The 19,441-nt window shown below is 51.6% G+C and overlaps 10 protein-coding genes across 10 annotated transcripts; 7 read left to right on the forward strand and 3 right to left on the reverse strand.

The window, feature by feature from the left end:
* The first annotated feature begins 198 nt into the window (after positions 1-198).
* Positions 199-852, forward strand: BO94DRAFT_534797 (uncharacterized protein). The gene is made up of 2 exons (XM_025611626.1): positions 199-463; positions 523-852. Exons 1-2 carry the CDS (start codon positions 283-285, stop codon positions 759-761), a joined length of 420 nt encoding a protein of 139 aa, XP_025467590.1. The 5' UTR covers positions 199-282; the 3' UTR covers positions 762-852.
* Positions 853-1,128: 276 nt separating this feature from the next.
* BO94DRAFT_623974 (dolichyl-phosphate beta-D-mannosyltransferase) lies at positions 1,129-1,972 on the forward strand (the record flags this gene model as incomplete). Its single annotated transcript, XM_025617187.1, has 2 exons — positions 1,129-1,251; positions 1,339-1,972. Exons 1-2 carry the CDS (start codon positions 1,148-1,150, stop codon positions 1,970-1,972), a joined length of 738 nt encoding a protein of 245 aa, XP_025467591.1. The 5' UTR covers positions 1,129-1,147.
* Positions 1,973-2,121: 149 nt separating this feature from the next.
* BO94DRAFT_515988 (uncharacterized protein) lies at positions 2,122-3,175 on the reverse strand (the record flags this gene model as incomplete). The annotated part of the gene is made up of 2 exons (XM_025609945.1): positions 2,122-3,075; positions 3,146-3,175. The coding sequence occupies 2 exons, from the start codon at positions 3,173-3,175 to the stop codon at positions 2,122-2,124; spliced, it is 984 nt and encodes a 327-aa protein (XP_025467592.1).
* Positions 3,176-3,701: 526 nt separating this feature from the next.
* On the forward strand, positions 3,702-6,334 carry BO94DRAFT_565704 (transcription factor TFIIIC subunit TFC6). Its single transcript, XM_025614510.1, has 2 exons — positions 3,702-5,274; positions 5,319-6,334. The coding sequence occupies exons 1-2, from the start codon at positions 3,864-3,866 to the stop codon at positions 6,173-6,175; spliced, it is 2,268 nt and encodes a 755-aa protein (XP_025467593.1). The 5' UTR covers positions 3,702-3,863; the 3' UTR covers positions 6,176-6,334.
* Positions 6,335-7,873: 1,539 nt separating this feature from the next.
* On the reverse strand, positions 7,874-8,852 carry BO94DRAFT_585295 (uncharacterized protein; the record flags this gene model as incomplete). The annotated part of the gene is made up of 2 exons (XM_025615685.1): positions 7,874-8,514; positions 8,570-8,852. 2 exons carry the CDS (start codon positions 8,850-8,852, stop codon positions 7,874-7,876), a joined length of 924 nt encoding a protein of 307 aa, XP_025467594.1.
* A 257-nt stretch (positions 8,853-9,109) lies between these two features.
* Positions 9,110-11,005, forward strand: BO94DRAFT_556302 (uncharacterized protein; the record flags this gene model as incomplete). The annotated part of the gene is made up of 5 exons (XM_025613854.1): positions 9,110-9,505; positions 9,580-9,780; positions 9,803-9,972; positions 10,027-10,480; positions 10,610-11,005. 5 exons carry the CDS (start codon positions 9,110-9,112, stop codon positions 11,003-11,005), a joined length of 1,617 nt encoding a protein of 538 aa, XP_025467595.1.
* A 489-nt stretch (positions 11,006-11,494) lies between these two features.
* BO94DRAFT_55236 (uncharacterized protein) lies at positions 11,495-12,721 on the reverse strand. The gene is made up of 2 exons (XM_025613595.1): positions 11,862-12,721; positions 11,495-11,814 (listed from the first exon to the last, which is right to left on the reverse strand). The coding sequence occupies exons 1-2, from the start codon at positions 12,436-12,438 to the stop codon at positions 11,660-11,662; spliced, it is 732 nt and encodes a 243-aa protein (XP_025467596.1). The 5' UTR covers positions 12,439-12,721; the 3' UTR covers positions 11,495-11,659.
* BO94DRAFT_585299 (uncharacterized protein) lies at positions 12,518-14,015 on the forward strand (the record flags this gene model as incomplete). Its single annotated transcript, XM_025615686.1, has 2 exons — positions 12,518-12,618; positions 13,901-14,015. 2 exons carry the CDS (start codon positions 12,518-12,520, stop codon positions 14,013-14,015), a joined length of 216 nt encoding a protein of 71 aa, XP_025467597.1.
* Positions 14,016-14,255: 240 nt separating this feature from the next.
* Positions 14,256-15,494, forward strand: BO94DRAFT_55249 (uncharacterized protein). The gene has a single exon (XM_025613600.1). The coding sequence runs from the start codon at positions 14,363-14,365 to the stop codon at positions 15,392-15,394; it is 1,032 nt and encodes a 343-aa protein (XP_025467598.1). The 5' UTR covers positions 14,256-14,362; the 3' UTR covers positions 15,395-15,494.
* A 405-nt stretch (positions 15,495-15,899) lies between these two features.
* On the forward strand, positions 15,900-19,388 carry BO94DRAFT_534802 (vacuolar protein sorting-associated protein 35). The gene is made up of 5 exons (XM_025611627.1): positions 15,900-16,258; positions 16,342-16,979; positions 17,030-17,979; positions 18,030-18,578; positions 18,631-19,388. The coding sequence occupies exons 1-5, from the start codon at positions 16,122-16,124 to the stop codon at positions 18,946-18,948; spliced, it is 2,592 nt and encodes an 863-aa protein (XP_025467599.1). The 5' UTR covers positions 15,900-16,121; the 3' UTR covers positions 18,949-19,388.
* Positions 19,389-19,441: the final 53 nt, after the last annotated feature.

Raw genomic sequence — 19,441 nt, forward strand, 5'->3', positions numbered from 1 at the left:
AGGCTGGATCAGCCGCGATAATATATGATGGGGTTCCAATGGGTGGTCTCGCGGGGCGAGAGTAATGAGCGGCACTGGTAAATTCTAAGAACTGGGGCTGGTCGGGTGCGATGACCGGTTGGCAACGTCATTGCACGGCCTCGGTAGCTATATAGGCGCCGTCTGCCATACTACTATAGTAGTTATCTGCTAGTCTATTATCTTACCATCTATGATTACCTACTAGACTGATATTTAGTTGAGATACAATTCCAGTCCCAGTATCTATTTACATTGAACACCATGAGCATGTTTCTCCGTAGCCGACTCGCCGTGAGAGCCATGCCCTCGGTCCGCCCGCTGGCCTACGCGCCCGGGCGCGGGCGTTTCTACGCCCACAGCTCTTATGGCGGCGAGGGCGAAACCCAGGCCGAGCAGCCCAACAATCAGCGCAACACTCCGACCCGCGATATCGAGCACCCAGGTATGCGGTCGTTTGCCGTCACGATTTGATCGAGAAGTAGACGCTGATATGGAACCTAGGCCCGCCTCCTCCGGACACGAGCAGCGCATCCACATCCAAGTCCAGCTCGTCCACACCCAGGTCTAACAACGAGAGCCAGCAAGTACCATCAAACAAGGCCCATGCGACTCTAGCAGATGGGGGTGACTCGCCGTACGTGGATGGCGATGGCAACATAACGGCGGATGCGCCGCGGGACGTGAAGCAACATAACGAGGACTTGGCGAAGCGATATGACCATCCGAAGGAGCATGCTTGAACCATGATGTGGGGTGGTTGTCATTTCTGTTGTATTTTGATATGTTTGTTTATTGTTAGTGTACTGTATACAATGATCAATGGATTGGGAGAGTAGATTCTACAGAGTAGGACTGTAGAAGAGTCCGTGCAGCCGATAGATACAAGCATCGATACAGGACTAGTGTCTAGCGGCCGTCTAGACTGGCCACGTTACATACGCCCGACTCCCGCGGATCTCCCGCGTCACCACCAACCAAACCTCACCTCTTCTCCTTCACCTCACCTCCTGATTCTGGTCCGGACTCTGTCTGTCTCTCACGCTCGCTACAACCAACTCAATCCACTCCCTCAATCAACCACCACCGACAGCCATTAATCAATCAATCAATCAATCAATCAATCACCATGGGCGTCCCCGAAAACAAATACTCGGTTATTCTACCGACCTACAACGAGCGCAAGAACCTCCCCATCATCGTCTGGCTCCTGGAGCGCACCTTTCGCGAGAAGTACATCTCCATACCCCAACACCTACCCTCCTCCCCCGCTTTCCTCTCAACCACTAACCACTAACCACCAAATACAAAAACAAACAGTAACCTAAACTGGGAAATCATCATCGTCGACGACGGCAGCCCCGACGGCACTCTCGAAATCGCCCAACAACTCCGCACGCACTACGGCGCCGACCACATCCTGCTCCACCCTCGCGCCGGAAAACTCGGCCTCGGAACCGCCTACGTCCATGGCCTCCAATACACCACCGGAAACTTCGTCATCATCATGGACGCCGATTTCTCGCACCACCCGAAATTCATCCCGCAGATGATTCGTATCCAGGCGGAGTCGGATGCGGATATTGTGACGGGGACTCGGTACGCGAGTCTGGATGGTGTGAAGGGGGGTGTGTATGGGTGGGATTTGTTCCGGAAGTTTACGTCGAGAACGGCGAATTTGATCGCGGATGTTATGCTTATGCCGGGGGTTAGTGATTTGACGGGCAGTTTTCGGTTGTATAAGAAGAGTGTGCTTGAGAAGGTTATTATGAGTACCCAGAGTAAGGGGTATAGTTTTCAGATGGAGATGATGGTTAGGGCCAAGGCGATGGGGTATAGGGTTAGGGAGTGTCCGATTACTTTTGTGGATCGGTTATATGGGGAGAGTAAGTTGGGGGGAAGTGAGATTGTGGAGTATTTGAAGGGAGTGGTGAATCTTTGGTTGAAGGTTTAGTTTAGTTTAGTTTTGTTAGGGACAGGGACAGGGACTTGGGGATTGATGGACGGTTTTCTTATACCCGAGGTTTTTCAGAATGTATATTATATTATCTTGCAATCATGTCTTGTTTGTCTATTGTCTGTCTACTGTCTAGCACAGCTAGTCTACAAGACCCGTGCCAAATACCCCCTCACGCGATCCACCAACTCTGCCTGTCCAACATCCTGAACATTATGAGTCGCCCCAGGAATCACCGCACTCCCCTCAGCATCCCACTTAACCTCCCCAGCCCCCGTATTCGTCGCATTCTCCCACCTCTTCAACATAACCTCCATATCCAACCCAGGCGCCGCATACTCATCATTCCCCGAATACAGCGTCATCAAGCGATACCCCAACAACCCCCTCTCCCCCACAACCCCAAACGTCTCCAACAGCCTCTGATCTGACAAATCCGAACTAAACAAATCATCCTGTCTCGGATGCTCGGGACTATCGGGACTCGCCAGACTCAAAAACCGCCACGCATTCACCGGCGTCTCAGGATCCAACCCCACCAATCCCGTCAAATTCAATGGCAACAATGTCCTCGGCTCTGCAATCCTCGCCATCCCCACTAACTGCTCATACGCGCCCACCGCCTCTGCATTCGTCAACGTCGTATCCAGCCCTTGTCGATCGGACATGGGCGCTTGCATGATCGCTCCGTCGACAGCAGGACGCGTGATGTATTTCAATCCATTCACGTCCGGGTTATAGGCTACTGGGTTGGGAGCGGAGAGGTAGTGAAGCACGTCTTGGGAGCCGGTCGAGTGGCCCATGATTACGATCTTGGCATTGGGGCCTTTGAGTTTGCGCACGTAGTTGACGCATTGTGCGATTTCTTCGACGTCGCGGTCGAGACTGTTGATGCCCCAGCCGAGGTAGGAGGTTGTGAGGAGGACGTTGAAGATGCTCCAGATGGGGGTGTTGGTGGAGGAGGTTAGGTTTGAGGCGAGGGTTTGGACGTAGGGGACGGTGAGGAGACCGTCGGTTAGACCGCCGATGAAGAGGAGGGCGTTGGTGGATTGGGGGGTTGTGTTGGGGGTGGTGAATTCGAAGGCGACGAGGCGGGGGGCCTGTAGTGTTGTGTTGCTGTTGTGTTAGTTGGGGCTGGCGGGTGAGGGGAGGTAGGGGAGGTGGACGTACGTATTCGTGGAGGATGCCGGGGTGGGCCATTGTTGTGGTGGTTTGGTTGCGTTTATGGAGGGAGTGTGAGTTTGGGGAATTGGAGTTGCGTTGGACTTGAGATATATGCGAAGATGTTGTTAAAGTATGGCCGTCAGTTGGATGCGCAGGCCGGCCCACTGCTGCATGGGCGGGGTCTGCAGTCACTAGTAGGCCTAGTAGTACTAGGCGGAGATACAACAAGTAGGCGAGGATGTGCTGGATAGCCATGGGGAGACGAGGAGAGGATGGGGGTCGATGTGCATCTACCATGAAGCTGGTGGCCATGTCGACCTTTTATACACATCTACGCTGTCGATCTACTGCTCCTTGCGTGGTTGAAGCTCTCAGGCCGTCCATAGTCAGGCCAATAGTTCCGGGAGACGAGGATGTATCTACGTATGATACGGTATCATGAAGTGGGGCATGTATGCCTTGGTGCCAGACGCCAAGGCCTCTTGACCCGATCGGGCAAACAGCATAGCTCCATCGATCCAGTCATTATTCATCTTCGCTGCTTCAATCTCCGCGCGCGGCTGGACCTCACGCAGATCCTTCCAAGACACAATACAATAGCTACATGCAGCATGGTGGATAGCTAGCGCAGCGACTGTCCTCAGCAGCCATCTATCAGATTCAGCCCAACCCCATTATTGCGCCATGCGACGACATCTCCACCTGAATACTGCACTAGTCTATCATGTCTCGCCCACGCAGATCCAATCGCGCCTCCGGTGCCAGGACGAAATACATCCATGACCCGTTTGAGGCGGCTGGGTTTCTCAGCGATGAAGAGGAGACGTCCTCCGCAGCTCCGCAGCCCAAGAAGGGAAAGGGGAAGGCTAAACGAGCCGTCGCGGACGAATCCTCGGATGACGATTTCAATATGGAAGACGCCAATGAAGACGATGACGATGACGACTACAATGATAATGATGTGGAAATGGCCATTGAGAATGAGGATGAGGATGAGGAAGAAGAACAAGAGGAAGCAGACGATGCTTCAGTGTCAGAAGTCGGCGAGGCCGTCCGTCGGCGCAAACAGCCCGCTACTGTCGCTACTGCCGCTACACCAAAGTCCGTCAAAAAACGACGGCCGGATGGTAGCTTGGCGGTGCAGGGAGAGGAAACACATTCGCGAGGGTCGTGGAATCCACTTGAGCATGTTGGGAAGGGGGTCCATTTGCGTGTGACGTTTGGGTCGGACGAGAGGGATATCCTTTCGATTATTAGTGCGAGGGATCGGTGGTATAGGGGAGGTGATTCGACGTTTCCGAGTCGGTCGTCATTGGATGAGTCGCAGGATATGCCGGATTACAGCTATGGGAAGTCGTTCGGCTTGGACCCGGAGGATGTGAAACGGGAGAGTTCCCGTGGCTGGGATTGGTACTATAGCGAGGATGTGGGCCAGCGGTTTAGGAAGAGGCAGTGGATCGAGAGGATTGACGAGCATGAGGCTCGTCGGGTATACTTTCCTAGGCCGAGGGGGGACCATAATGTGCTTGTGGGACCGGTTGATGGCCAGAAGGTGTTTGCCTTGGCCCAGCATGAAGTGCTTGATTTTGGTGAGGCGTGGGCAGAGAATACGCCCAAACAGGAGAAACAGGATGGGAAGCAAGCAAAGACGAAATCAGAGGGCAGGAAGAGGCGGAAACGAGAAGGATGGATATTCAACGTAGGGAGCAAAGTCCAGTGTATGGCGTGGGTGCCGAATCAGACTGGCCTCACGCAGTATCTGTCGGTTGTGGCTCCCATTCTACCGGACCAGAAAGAGCAGTATCCAGACCCATACAAGGACCAGGGTGCTCCAGCATTCAGACCATCCGCGCCTTACCCCTCTGCCCTGCAACTTTGGGCATTCAAGGCCGAAAGAGCCGAGTCTCTGACCAAGACCATCGATATGACCTTCAAGCCGCAACTACGTCTTGCTCTGTGTACAGAATGGGGAGATCTGAGGCGAATATCCTGGTGCCCGATGCCCCGAGACCCGCGGGAAGAAGACGATGACGATGCGCAGAAGAACGTTGGACTGCTGGCAGGTATATGGTCAGATGGCTGTGTGCGGGTCGTCGACGTCAAGTTGGGTCGTGGGCCAAACCAGACTGAATTCTGTAAGTTCAACCAAGCTACACCCTTGACCGTACTAACTGCTCAGACAAACTGCATTCCCCCGTCTTCGAGGCCAAGCCACCATCGACCGTATGCACATCCGTTACATGGCTCTCTCCGAGCGACATCGCGGTTGGCTGTGCCAACGGATTCGTTGCCATCTGGAGCATTGTCCCGTCGACATCCTCATCCTCACCCTCCCAGCCCACCCCCTACTTCTACCACCAATTACACTCGACATGGATCCTCAACCTCGCCTCCGCCTACCCAACCCACCCTTATATCATAAGCACCACGTCCATGGACGGAGAAACCCGACTCACATCAATCATCGACCACCAAAAAGACACCGTGAGCGCCAACCGCATGCGAGTCGGCACCCCTCATCTCTCCTACTCCCCAATCCTACACTCCTTCGTCTCCAGCGACGAAAACGACTTCGCACGTCTCCTCGCCGTTCGCCGCTTCTTCACCTCCACCGCGGTCGCCCGACTTCCAAGCATGATCTCCGCCATCAGCACATGCAGCTTCTGGCACCCAAGCATCCTCGTCGGCTGCACCGGCGGCACCGTGCAAGCCACGAATCCCCTCCGCCGCATGATGCACGCCAAGGAGAAACAATGGCAACAGACCTGGTTCCAGCACGAATGGGCGCGTGCCCCCGATGACCGAGGGTCAGGCACCAGTCGGTTCCACGACGGATACCGCGCCGAACACACCAGTCTAGTGCGCAACCTGGTCGGCGATCCCAAACTCGTCAACGGAACAGCGGTGATCACCGTCTACGACGAGGAAACCCACATCACCGTGCTCTCATGGAATCCGAACCAGTTATGTGCCGGATGGGCCGCTGCAGGCGTGGGATGTGGTCTGGTCCGCGTTGAGGATTTGGCTTTGTCTTGACCATACAGTGTGTACGTATATACCTACTACACACATCAATACCTCTTTTATATATTCCTTCTCTCTCGATAGTATGGTTGTAAAAATTCAGGACAGTCTGTCCACTCGACCGCTTGATGTATTACGCAGCCTAGATAGATAGATAGATAGATAGATAGGTCTGAGAAAATCATGCGTGCATGCATGCATCCATGCATAGGTAGTTCGTCGGTCAGTGGTATCCTGCCTTAGGGTTGCGGGATGCAGCCCCTGTTCCTTATTTCAATTTCACGCGAAGAAAAAGATAAGGATATATAAGACATAGTGGCCCGAGGGGGTTAGTAACACCCGTTGTGGGGAGGTTGCAGAACAGTAATGGATGGTTGTAGATAGTTTTATACAATTACTGACTAATCACAACCATTGCATACAATTCATAATGATTGTATAGTAGTAGTACAACCGTTAGAATCATTGAGAACTTGTGTTATGAACCATCTCAAAAGTATATAATAACCTACATACTATCTCACCTATCCTGATACAAGCCACAAGGCACACTGGCCTTTCTTATGCCGGAGCACTCATACCCAGCAAGCAACTATACGACTACACCTAACAACCGACTTGGGTGTTGGTAAGTCCTTGTATTGTATGGCCCAGAAGTAGAACATATAACACTAGATAAATTAAGATAAACAAAGAAGGTAAGAGTGAAGACCAATGTAGACAGGGGTGCATTCTTGGTTGAACAGGGCTAGACAAAACGATTCAAATTGATGACTAGATGTTGATGATAGGAGCAAACAAAAAAAAAAAAAAAAAAAAGGTCATCATATAGAAGACTCATCGCAATGATTAATACATGGTAGTGATTTTGTACTCGTGATGTAGTGACCATGTTGCCGTGGAGAATTTGGTTGAAGTTTGGTTTACACTTGTGCCATGACGATTGATGCATGATGAAAGGAATGGCATATCGTTGAAGGTAATGATTGAGCTATTTAGGGTGAATTCTTGACCTCGGGGGAATCAACACCAGTTGGCTTGTTATGGTTTGGGTCATGTAGATGTGAAGTACTGTCGGGACGACTGGATTGGCTGTGACTGGTTATGTCAGGAGTAGCCTTGTTATGGGCAAGTCTCATGTGTCTCTCGAGATGCTTCACCTGAGTGAATGATTTACCACACTCATCGACAGGGCATGGGTGAGGACCAAATGCATGGTACTTATTGATATGTTGTAGGAGATCCGCGGGTCTGCTGAATCTCTCACGGCTTTTGCAGCCCCTCCTTTTGCATGAAAGCACTGGTCGTTTTGTATAGGCTGGATCTTGCCCTAAGGAGCTTCCGGATCCAGGCAGTGATAGACTCACGCGGGAGTTGCTCGAAAAGCTGGCCAAATTTTGATTGAAATGGAACGTCAGGGGAAGGGCACGAAGAGCGAGTTCTTCTAGGTGGTGCGCCAGGTGAATAGTGTTAAGGCCTCTTCGATGACACAGAGGGAAACTAGATCCCATTCCTTGATTCATGAATCCGTGTTCAAGGACAAGATGCTGTTCCCACTGGAATAAATTCGCGAATGGTAAAAGGGCGTAAGAACATGGGGGGAATATGCACACATAGGGCAGCAAGTCCTCGTATACATGATATCTTCAACATGATAGCAAGTTAACATGCTGAATCGTGGTTGGGAACTCTCAAGGGAATGGCAGTCACTTACTTCCACGGCACTTGTTCCTTGATGACCACTTGCACCGTACACACCATGCACTGGAATAGCCGGCCCTCTCGTCCATCTTCCGGCAAAAGAAGCATTTCAAGGAGCTTGTCACTGCTATAGTCATCTAAAGAAGACCTGGGGATATTTTCTGAAAGGGTCTCTGGCCGCATACGATATCGCTTTTCTCCAATCACTACCTCATGGCCTGACTGGACTAAATTTGAGAGACGCAGGTTCTTCTCGCGCTCTGCCTGAACCCTCATGCAGCGTTTCAGGTCACATTGACTGAGGTATCGAACCAGTTCGGGGTCAGCGTTGGGGAACATCTGCTCAATGCAGGCAATGGTATCTTGGATGTAGGCCCCCCTCTGACCACTCACGTAATTCGAACGCAACTCATCTGCAGGAGATTCATCGAGTAAATCAAGGTCAAGCAGGCAGTCGACATCGGTGTTGAGGTCTGCTATTATTTCATCTAGGGAGTCTTCATCATCCGGGGGATCATCCTCATCGCTCGCCGAGGGTCCCAAGATACCCTGGATAACATGTTCCGATCTTTGGATCGAGGCGATCAAGGGCTGGTGTGATAGTGCTACTCCACGCTTGGTGAGAATCTTCAACGCTCGAGGTGCAAGTCCTAGACAGAGGGGTCAGAACCACGGGGGATGCACGGCAGCTGAGGGCAGACTTACTTCCAACCAGGGTCTTGCTAATGCTGACCAGCAGCTTGAGAGCCATGACCGAAGGGTCGCTCTTTCCTCCATTCAGGGTGCTCAGTCCCTGGGCCCAGAGGACCAGACTTCCATAATTCCTTTCGAATCCGCGATACTCGGATTGAGAGAAACTTGCTGAGGTACGAAGATGGCGCAAAATCGAGCGATAGTGCCGCATACATTCGGTATGAAGGTCCACCCAGATGCCTTTTTCTCCCTGCCACGGCCTGGTTGTCGTGGTGGGATCCATGGCCAGATCCATGGCCAGATTCACGGCTTCAAACAGTCGGATTTAACCTAATTCACGGGGTAGACTGATCGACCAACTGACTTCACCCCTCACAAGGGTGTGACAACCGTCAGCATGATTGTGATATGCGCCGCCAAGGCACATTTCAGCCTCTTTTCCAACAAATCTCCTCGACTCAGAATCAACCAGCGACAACCTACTGGTTGGCATATGCTAGAGCCGAACTCTCGGGGTCTGGCCTCCTTCGAGTGTCCTGCTACTTGAGAACGATGGATCCTGTCTCGCTAATTCTCGGTATCACGCCCCTGGTGATCGAAGCCATCAAGATCTACCGGGTGATACATTCAAAATGCAAAGCCTACCGACAATCCAGCAAGCTGTTGAAGCGCCTGCACACGCACGTGGATACTCAGAAGTGCTTGTTCCTCAATGAGTGTCACTTCCTTCTTCGACTAGTCATGGATGATGATGTGAGCATTCGAGCCATGCTTGCAGATGAGTTGCACGCAGGATGGAATGCTGGATGGTTGAATCAGCAATGGCGCCAACATCTGGACCTACACTATGACACCTGCACCCGGATCGTTGAAGAAGTGTGTGGAAGTCTTGAAGAACTACACCATGACCTACGGCAGTTGGACCCGATTCAAGAAGCACAAGATGAGGTGAGGCCCCCGACATAACCGGAGCTCAGTCATTGTACGTATAGACTGACTGGGTGGGATTGCTTGGAATCCAGGGCGGCAATGTACGAGGATCGATGAGAAGTATCGGAGGTCGCATCAAGATGGCCCTCGAAAACGAACGATATCTGAAAGCGATTGATGCTCTACGCACCTCCAACATGGACCTGAAATCCCTCCGCGAACAACTCAAAGAGTTCCAGGATCAGTCACAGCCGTCACCTGGGTACTGCACGAGCCTATCGATTACTTACGGCGTTCAAACCTGCCAATTATCAGGTTGTTCAAGAGGCATCTCAAGGGCTGTATGGTGCTTTGACGGCAGTATGGTCTTGTTCTTCAGCCACACATAAGAAGCACTTGGCTAAAATGTTGGTCGACGCTAAGATTGATGATGGTGTGCATCTGGATATGATCATCGCCTCTGATGGATATCCTTCAGCTCATATGTATCTCCTTCCCCTTCTGATCCTCTGCCCAGCGTGTACACTAACGCTCTCAAGGCTGGAGCCGATAGCCCAGTTGTCCGTGTGTTCGTACAGCCAGCCGCATATAGGGACAGGTCTTCGTACTTACATTCTATCTCCCTTTCAGCCCATGGTCCCAACCCAGGAACAAGACAGAAAAGTGAAGGGTAAATCTCCTTGTCGTGATCGCTTGTCAGATGATCACTCGTCAGTGTCATCCAGCGATATATCAGGTTACCATTACCAGCCTAACTCAATAAACCTTCTGCTGTCTCAAGATGTTTGCTCGGACCTTTCGCGAGGTGCACTCGCTTGCCAATCGAATAGTCAGCCAGCCTGCGTTGGTTATCTCGAAACTGGCACGGAGGACTATCGGCATTTGTTCTTTTCCGGATCTCTCTCTATTGTGTCACCATATTCAGACCTTCAGGGGACATTGTCCAAGGTGTCCGACCTCCTCGGACGAACACTGGAGAGCACAATTGGGATTGTCGACCAACTCAAGCTGGCACGGGCAATGGCCTCCACACTTCTGCAGTTCCACTCCACCTCCTGGCTAGATGAGTTCTGGCGCCTTCATGATATTGCCTTCTTTCATTAAGGAAACGACTTTACTGAGACATCGCTGCGGTCATTGCACCTGACCAAGGAGTTCACATCCTCGGACGATATGACAGGGGTAGAGAGCACCGACCGTCAAAATATATCGGTGAACAAGGATCTGCAGCAGCTCCATGGCATCCGCAGTCTACCACTTGGTTGTCTCGGGGTAGTTCTTCTTCAGATTGAGCGCTGGAAACAACTCGATGCCCAGGATGTCGCTTATGTGCGAAGAATGGCAAATGGCTCATCCCGGCTCGGTGCCAGATACAAGCGATTGACCCAGAAATGTCTGGGCTGCGACTTTGGGTTGGGAGCTGATTTAAACCAGCCCCAGCTCCAAGATGCGGTTAGGGATACGGTTATTGATGAGCTTACTGATATGATTGCCAGTCTGGATATCAGCGTCGAGTGAGGGATGTTCCTTTAACCTTTCAGTTGATATCACTATTTCCCAGAAAATGCTACTATGATATGTTTGACCAACAAATCAACCCCCAGAAACCCCCTTAAAACACTCGGAATCTACACAGATTCTGTGCCCCAGCATAGGATTTCTCCCTCTCTCTTCATTAAAGAGAATGCAACCTTCACCGAAGCGTGTTGATTCCCAGTCCCCCCCTCGGACATATTCTTACGCGTCCCACCACGCACCAACTGCAAGCTGACCACAAACTCACCCCATCCCATCTCCACGGCTGTGACTGTGGCTGTCCGCCTACTCCTGTCACACCGCAGCCCGGCACGTTGAGCTGTTCCCAAGGATCGACACCAGGGCCGCGGCGCTTGCATGGTCGATCAATGAACCGGCGAGGGTGTGTGTTAAGAAATGAGATTTGATTGAATGAGAGTTTGAAACATTAGACTATCTAGGTAGATACTACGTATGTACTTAGAACTAATCCTGGAGACGTAATATAATTTTTCTGTGGTATACAAGTCTGATATGTTAGATAGATTTGTCCAAGCTCCTACTCATTTTCGAGCCCCGAGAAGCTGGATATGCTTAGAGGGGCATCTTCGAGTACGGTCCGATATGTGTATTGCATGCGAATGCCACCAAACCATATCACGCAATTTCCATTCTCGTAAAAGGGTTTATCAAAAGGCTGATATCACTGCCCTTGGTCTCGCGGTGAACGCTGTTGATGATTCTGGCAAACTGTTGGACCTCCAGTAATCCATTAACGTCGATTTGGATCTTTTGGAAATCTATCTCCTCCGCTAGAGGAATTAGTAAGTGTCAGGATAACATTGATGTACCGTCTTACGTGAAGATATCTCCGACAGACGCGCTACCATCTCGGCGTCGTTTGGATCTCTTGGCTTAAGAGCAAGCAACATGGCGGCAAAGGGAACGACCCAGCGGCCTGTGAAGCTGCCTTGCGCAATCTCGATTGCCTTTTGGACCTCAGCGGGTGTTGTGGAAGGAGAGTATGTAAAGCTTTTTCGAAGCTTGAGGACTCGATTCGCCAAACTATTCCATTCGTCCTCGTTTCCGAGCCTGGGGTATAGTTCAAATAGTCCGAGGTCGATCATTTGCTGCATTGAGACGGTTGCGCATTTCCCTTGGATGTTTAGTTCGTCCTGTGTTAGATATTCACCGAAGTAGTGTCGTGGTTTGTTTCCTGGTCGTCCGTATCGGAGGCCCGAGAAGCTAGCTAGGTCATTTGTGGGTGTCTTAAAGAAGTTGATAATGTCCAGGTCTTTGATGAACGTGCCCTCTGCGAAGCCACGAGTGTCAAGAATAAATAGCAGGATTTCATCTAGGTCCGGTTTGCTTCTGTCCATTGTATGTCGATATAAGCCGTATTGCAGTGCAAAAAGCAAGGAGCTGGTCCAACTCATGAAGTTTCATCGGTCTCGACATTTCCAAGTAAGATGTTCGTATACAAGGGTTGCGGCCTCGGTCTGGTCAAGGCGGAAAATGTCTCCTGGGCAATCGCGTTCGGAGGTCATCAACGCTCGAGGAGTAACAGTAGACGTGGACGTGCTTCCGACAGTGTCTGGAGCGACGACACGGAAGAGGTAAGTAGGGATTAGGTGGCTGGCAAAGGATTCTAGATTAACTTTTTGAAAGGGGTTTGGACGGAACAGAGTCTGTGTAGCCACTGTGGGTACATTTTCGGATGATGCAGAGGCCATCTTGATGTCCAGACTATAGTACCCCGTGGGCCTAACTGTCTGGAGAGTGGAGATGAAAGCTGCCTAGATGAGAAAGGCGGGGCTAAGATACACCAGGGCAGTGCATTCTCAGAGAGTGATTGGGTCGTTGGGCATGAACATTCACGGGGAGCCATTATAAAAGCGGCGAGACTCGGAGCAAAACAGTTCACTTGTCCGGTGTGAATTAATGGTAGCAATTACCTAGCAAGGTGAACAGGCTATTAGATCTGAGGCTGTTTCATCCCACAGACCTGGACGCGTACACAGGAGGCCCGTTACGTTTATAGAATGCATATATTCACATGCATACGGAGTACTCCGTGCTAGATGTAGGCATCTTCAAAACCTGAGTTGGCATCAGTATAGATCTGGCAGATAACAGGGTACGGGAATGGAATCCCAAAGACCCTGCTTGAATGCGCAACGCGGCTGTGATGTGATGTGATATCCCACGATGGATTGCAGATCCCTGCAAAGCTGGGTGCTTTGCTAGCTGTCCTGGTTGAGATCCAGCCCGCTCATAGTACGTAAACGGTCTTGGTCTCCAGATAAGCCTTCGGTGGTAGCTCGGTTGTTGGTGGTGTGACGACTGTTTCCGATTGACTGGATCTACTGCTTTTAATATTCCGGCTATACAGCTGTTTTTTTCTTTGTGATACTGTATGTGCAGTTGAGATAAGGTGTAGAGAGGTAGGTAGCACACACACCGCCGACTTGGTAATGCTCCGAACTGCAACATGGAGGGTTGGTTCTTGGACATGACGTAGACAGAGAGGATCTACATTCGAGGCTCAGCCATTGCGTGATTCAGGCAGATGGAAGACGTATTCTATTGATAGAGAGGATCGAGATAGCAGATGTGGATGTGATGTTGTGATGGCCAAACCGGTTGGACGATCGGCGGTTACTGATCCTGGTGCTCAGAGCCAATCAGGACAGACGCCACAGCGTGGAGTGGGTCCCCAGCCACACTGACAGCCAGTCACGGGATCTTTACTTTATTTAGATCGAGCGTTGAGAGAAATCATAGAATCTCTCGCAACAGCCAGACGGAGTACCTTTCCTCCATTACCCCTTCATTGGACTGGCAATCATGTTGCCTGGCCAAGTTATAATTGGCACACATGCACTAATCCACCGCCAGGGTCTCTGCCGCGTTGGACGACGACGATCTCCAGGTTCTAGCTCGCTTCTTCCACGCCAGCGTGGCTGGCACAGGCTCCATCGGCGCATCCCAGCCTCCTTTGACAGCATCGTGATGCCCCAGCCTGCACCTTTTCTTCCCGACAATGGGTCTCCGTGCCGTCTATGATGGCATATACATATGTCGCAGTCGTGTAGATCTTCCTTGCCCGTCATCATCGTTTTTCTAGGCGCCAACTCAATTTCCATGGCTTGGTTGGTCGTGTGGTGGTTTTGTGGTTACGATCTGAATGATAAATTGAGGGCGCCTCTCGTCCGTTGTTGTTTCAATTCCAAACTCTTCTAGTCGGATTAACGATTGGAACACCTTTCTGTTCTTGCCTGATAGATTAATTGGCCTTATACTTTTCTTTTTCTTACCGGTCTTGTCTTACATCCAGCATCTACAGAGTACAGCATCACCATGCATCCCGCCGCGCTTCTCCTTGCTCTCACCCTCTCTGCCCACGCAGTGCCTGTCCTCAATTCTCGTGGGAACGACACCTACGAGCGCAGAGATGTCCCCTACAGAGTCGTCAACGTTGCAGGTCCTACCACCCCCATTGTCGAAACAATCACCGCGACAAGTCCACCGGCCACCATCACGGTCACCGAATACCCCTCGTCCACACCAGATGTCGTGCCTGGCCCTTCCTACTCGTCCTGGCCAGCTGGGTCGGTCGTGAGCGATGCTTCTCTTGAGCGCCGTGAATCCAACAACACCAAGAGGGCGTTCCGTCGGTTTGGTGCAGAGATCTCCGATGCCACCGCTATCAACAGCACGGAAACCCATGCAATTGCCGCTCGCAGTAACGACACCATTCCAGCCGTGGGCGAGCATGCTATAACGCCCGATCGTCGATCCGACTCACGCAATGAGACGGATTACGGTCTGAATGCTCGTAGCAACACCACTTCTGAGGTTTTCGCCCGGGGTAATGATACCATCTCCAAGGTGGTGGCTCGCCAACCCTCACTCCACGAATCTGAGGCGGCCAACAGCACTTCTGAGATTGTTGCTCGCAGCAACGATACTGTCTCCAAGATTGCAGCCCGTGGTGTGGACATTGCACAGCGAGCAGTGAACGACAGCAAGGTCACCTCCCACCCGGTTAGGGATTTGAATGGAACGGCCCTGCAGGTTCGAGAGCTCAATGCTACCAACGTTGATGCTGCCGCTGCCAGTCCTGTTGACAAACGTCGACTCAACACTACTGAAGCATCTCCCAAGGTTTTTGCGCGGAGCTCCAACGACACTGTGATTCAATCCCGACAAATACAGGATGCCGTTACTGATGATGCCGCTTGGACTTCCAAGCATGACAATGCCACCAAGCTTGCTATCGAGCCCAAGGCTCGGGCCCTAAATAAGACTAAGAAAGCCCCTATCCCACGTGTGGCCAGAAGCTCGAACGAGACGGTCTCACAGGGGAAGGATAAGAAGGTTGTTGAATGAATGCTTCCACGGGCCTTATCACATTTCTTTGCTTTAAAATGATGTTTCCAACGACTATTATGAAACACCGGATGGATCTGACGGACAGCGGACAAGCGACTCTCTATATTACATATTATTTCGATTTCGGGATATTACGACATGCCATGACTGTCATGATAAGGAATGCAGTCATGAAAACATGCATTTACGGGGGCGTTTTATGATTTCCTTTCTTTTCCTTGCTTTCCTTTGCTTCTACTTCCATTGGCGATTTGATGTTTTCTTTGAGATGGGTACTTTTTGTGGTCAGGAATAATTAGCTGTATTTTCTTCTGGGTACATACTAGATAGATTGTGGGGCTTTCTTGCTGAATATATTCTTTTATGCACTTGATAGATTGGATATTGTATAGTTCTAGCGAGCCTCGTGCGGGTGACGTACGGGCCGGGATTACATAACGGGTGCCCAGCCCCGGCCGACCTGGCGTTCTGATCGCATGTCCGCATTCACTTTCACGTTCACCTGCCACTTTCCCTTGTCCTTGCTGTCCTTTCTTTCTCTCCTGTCTATGGACCAGGAGCTGCCTGATTGTCCGCTCGCCCGTTCAGCGCACCGTCTGTCCCTGCTGCCTCCCTTCTTGCCTCCCCCTCTGGGCCCCTCCCCCTTTCCGACCAGGTGTTTACCGCCCGATTCGAGCCACTGAGTCCGACTCCCCTCACATCATCTCATCTTATCACATCCACCATGGCCACCCCGGTAGCGGCCCCCGAAGACCAGAGTCGTCTCCTCGAGGAGGCATTGGGAGTCGTGCGGCAACAGTCGCAGATGATGCGAAAATGCCTCGAGACGCCCGGAAAATTAATGGATGCGTTGAAATGCGGGTGAGCTCGAGCTTCGGATGCCCCCTCCAGGCAGCAGTGGAATTGGGGCCGAGATAACTGACGTCCTCTGCCAATTGCCCCAGGTCCACCTTGGTCTCCGAGCTCCGAACCCCTAGCCTCGGCCCGAAGCAATACTATGAACTGTACATGGCCGTCTTCGATGCCCTGCGACATCTCTCTGTCTACCTCAAAGAAAACCACCCGGTCAATCACCTGGCAGACCTGTACGAACTCGTTCAATATGCCGGAAACATTATCCCCCGACTCTATCTCATGATCACCGTTGGTACGGTATACATGTCCGTGGAGGATGCCCCGGTTAAAGAGATCATGAAGGACATGATGGAAATGAGTCGCGGCGTGCAGCATCCCATTCGCGGGTTGTTCCTGCGGTACTACCTGTCCGGACAAGCTAGGGATCATCTGCCTACGGGCTCCGGAGATGGTCCGGAGGGCAACTTGCAGGATTCGATCAACTTCGTTCTGACGAATTTCGTCGAGATGAACAAGCTGTGGGTGAGACTCCAGCACCAGGGCCCTTCGCGCGAGCGAGAGAAGCGGATGCAGGAGCGCCGGGAGCTCGAATTGCTTGTTGGTAGCAACGTCGTGCGACTCAGTCAGTTGGTCGATTTGGAGGGGTACAAGTCCGGTATACTACAGGCGCTGCTGGAGCAGGTCGTTCAATGCCGGGATGTGTTGGCGCAGGAGTATCTTCTCGAAGGTAAATGACTCTTACTTTGTTCCAGGGTGGGATGCTAAACTAGGATGCAGTGATCACCAAGGTGTTCCCCGATGAGTTCCACCTGCACACTCTTGATCTCCTGCTCTCCGCAATTTCTCGTCTCAACCCTCATGTGGATCTAAAGAAGATCGTCATCGGATTGATGGATCGTTTGTCGGCTTATGCAGCTCGTGAGACCGAATCGTCCGTTGACCCAGATGCAAGGAAACAGAGGGAAGAGGATGCTGTCACAAAGCTTCTCGGGAACCTTAAGATATCAGAAGAGAAAAAGGAGGACTCAACTGAAGAAGCAGCCCAGGAGAATGGCGCCGAGCAACCCTCGAAAGACAACGCCGAAACTACGACGGATGGCGAGTCCAAGGCCAATGGCGACAGTAAGGCTGGCATTCCTGTCGATGTTAAGTTGTACGACATCTTCTATGAGCAAGTGGTCAACCTGATCAAGAGCCGCGGCCTCCCTATCCAAGACACCATGGCGCTTCTAGTTTCGCTCGTCAATTTGGCACTCAACACCTACCCGGATCGCCTCGAATTTGTCGACCAGATCCTTGACTTTGCGACCCGGGAAACTGCGGCGTATACTGATCACGCCGACCTGCATTCCGCCCCAACACAGCAAAACCTCTTGCACCTCCTCACTGCACCTCTCCGTTCCTACGCCTCCATCTTCACAGCCCTAGCCTTGCCACACTACATCCCGCTTCTGACTTCTCAATCATACACTACCCGGCGATCTGTCGCAGGCGAAATCGCTCGCAATCTTCTCAAGAACCGAACTTTCATCGCAACAACCGAGAATCTTGATCGTGTCCTGCAAGCCCTGAGGGTTCTGATCAAGGAGGGCACACAGCAATCCATGGGCTATCCTGGGCTGCAGTCTCAGCGACGGGGGGAAACGGACGAAACCATCGAAGAGCAAGGATGGCTTGCCCGGCTGGTTCACCTGGTCCAGGCACCGGAGAACGACACTCAATTGAAGGTAACTGTCCCTTCTTATATGATATGTCCCTGGCTAACCCTTTTGTCAAGCTACTTCAAGCCACCCGGAAGGCCTACCTCGACGGCAATGAGCGGATCCGATACACAACGCCAGCCCTGGTTACAGCTTCGATACGTCTGGCACGCAACCTCAAGGCCCGCGAGCACTACGATGACAACTGGCAGTCTCAGTCCTCAGCGCTCTACCGGTTCATGCACCAGTGTGTCAACAACCTTTACCAGCGTGTGAACCCCGGCTGCGCTGATCTGTCCCTGCGCCTGTTCGTGATGTGCGGAGAAGTAGCAGACCAAACAGGCTTTGAGGAGTTCAGCTACGAATTCTTTGCCCAAGCCTTTACCATCTATGAAGACTCCATCAGCGACTCGCGTGCTCAGTTCCAGGCTGTCTGTGTCATTGCGGGAGCCCTCCACGGTACCCGCGGCTTCTCCAAGGAGAACTACGATACCCTCATCACCAAGGCCGCCCTGCACGGAAGCAAGCTACTCAAGAAGCCTGACCAATGTCGCGCTGTCTACCTAGCCAGCCACCTCTGGTGGGTTGTTGAGAATCCACAACGAGGCGAGGAAGATCCCAAGAACGTACGTCCACAACCCCCAATAGCCTCTCTTTCTCTTTACTCACACTAGGTAGCTTTACCGCGACGGCAAACGGGTCTTGGAATGCCTGCAACGTGCCCTCCGCGTCGCAGACGCCTGCATGGACACCGCAGTCTCCGTGGAACTCTTCGTCGAGATCCTCAACCGCTACGTATACTATTTCGACCAACAGAATGAAACGGTCACAACCAAGTACCTCAATGGACTCATCGAGCTCATCCACTCGAACTTGCAGACCGACGAAAACGAGCCCAACCCTAGCCTGGAGGGCCCGAAGCGTCATTTCCAGCGCACACTGGATTACATCCGAACCCGGGATTTCGAAGGTGTAATCACCGATCCCAGACAGTGAATGCATGACCAACCCTCCCCCGTATGAATGAGCGATGTTTTCAACTCTTGTACCCCACACTTGATTCTTTTTCATTTCCCAATTTCTTCAAGCCTTGTGCGTGTAAGATTCCCTTTCCTTCCTTCCCCTTTTCCGTTTCCTTACGACCCCCTTACCCGTCTTGTTCTACCTTCTTGAATCGAGTATATCAACCAGTGTATCATCATCATACCCTGTCTCTTTCTTTCTCCTTTTTCCAAGTTATTAGGGGGGAATTTGAACTCCGATAGAAAGTTTATCCATTTTATTCTCGTCTTCCTGATTTGACCCTCCGACCTAGCAACTACCATTTGACACTTAGCTTAGAGCCAACCGCTAGGAGAGAAGCGTAGACAAAAAAGCGGACCCAAAAGGATCAATCCATCTCAGTATCAGATAGGAAAACCATATATCATATCGTGTACCTTGAGAGTACTACAACAGGGATAGATACGTAGCAACCATAAAGTATTCG

This window comes from Aspergillus sclerotioniger (assembly GCF_003184525.1).
Source record: "Aspergillus sclerotioniger CBS 115572 chromosome Unknown BO94scaffold_13, whole genome shotgun sequence".
NCBI lineage: Eukaryota > Fungi > Ascomycota > Eurotiomycetes > Eurotiales > Aspergillaceae > Aspergillus > Aspergillus sclerotioniger.

Excerpts from the sequence above, each read along its gene's own strand:
- BO94DRAFT_534802 (XM_025611627.1), top strand. The coding sequence starts at position 16,122 with ATGGCCACCCCGGTAGCGGCCCCCGAAGACCAGAGTCGTCTCCTCGAG. Across the intron at positions 16,259-16,341 it reads ATGGATGCGTTGAAATGCGG|GTCCACCTTGGTCTCCGAGC; the intron begins GTGAGCTCGAGC and ends CAATTGCCCCAG. Across the intron at positions 16,980-17,029 it reads GCAGGAGTATCTTCTCGAAG|TGATCACCAAGGTGTTCCCC; the intron begins GTAAATGACTCT and ends ACTAGGATGCAG.
- BO94DRAFT_565704 (XM_025614510.1), top strand. The coding sequence starts at position 3,864 with ATGTCTCGCCCACGCAGATCCAATCGCGCCTCCGGTGCCAGGACGAAA. Across the intron at positions 5,275-5,318 it reads GCCAAACCAGACTGAATTCT|ACAAACTGCATTCCCCCGTC; the intron begins GTAAGTTCAACC and ends CTAACTGCTCAG.
- BO94DRAFT_55249 (XM_025613600.1), top strand. The coding sequence starts at position 14,363 with ATGCATCCCGCCGCGCTTCTCCTTGCTCTCACCCTCTCTGCCCACGCA.
- BO94DRAFT_534797 (XM_025611626.1), top strand. The coding sequence starts at position 283 with ATGAGCATGTTTCTCCGTAGCCGACTCGCCGTGAGAGCCATGCCCTCG. Across the intron at positions 464-522 it reads CCGCGATATCGAGCACCCAG|GCCCGCCTCCTCCGGACACG; the intron begins GTATGCGGTCGT and ends TATGGAACCTAG.
- BO94DRAFT_55236 (XM_025613595.1), bottom strand. The coding sequence starts at position 12,438 with ATGAGTTGGACCAGCTCCTTGCTTTTTGCACTGCAATACGGCTTATAT. Across the intron at positions 11,815-11,861 it reads TCTGTCGGAGATATCTTCAC|CGGAGGAGATAGATTTCCAA; the intron begins GTAAGACGGTAC and ends TAATTCCTCTAG.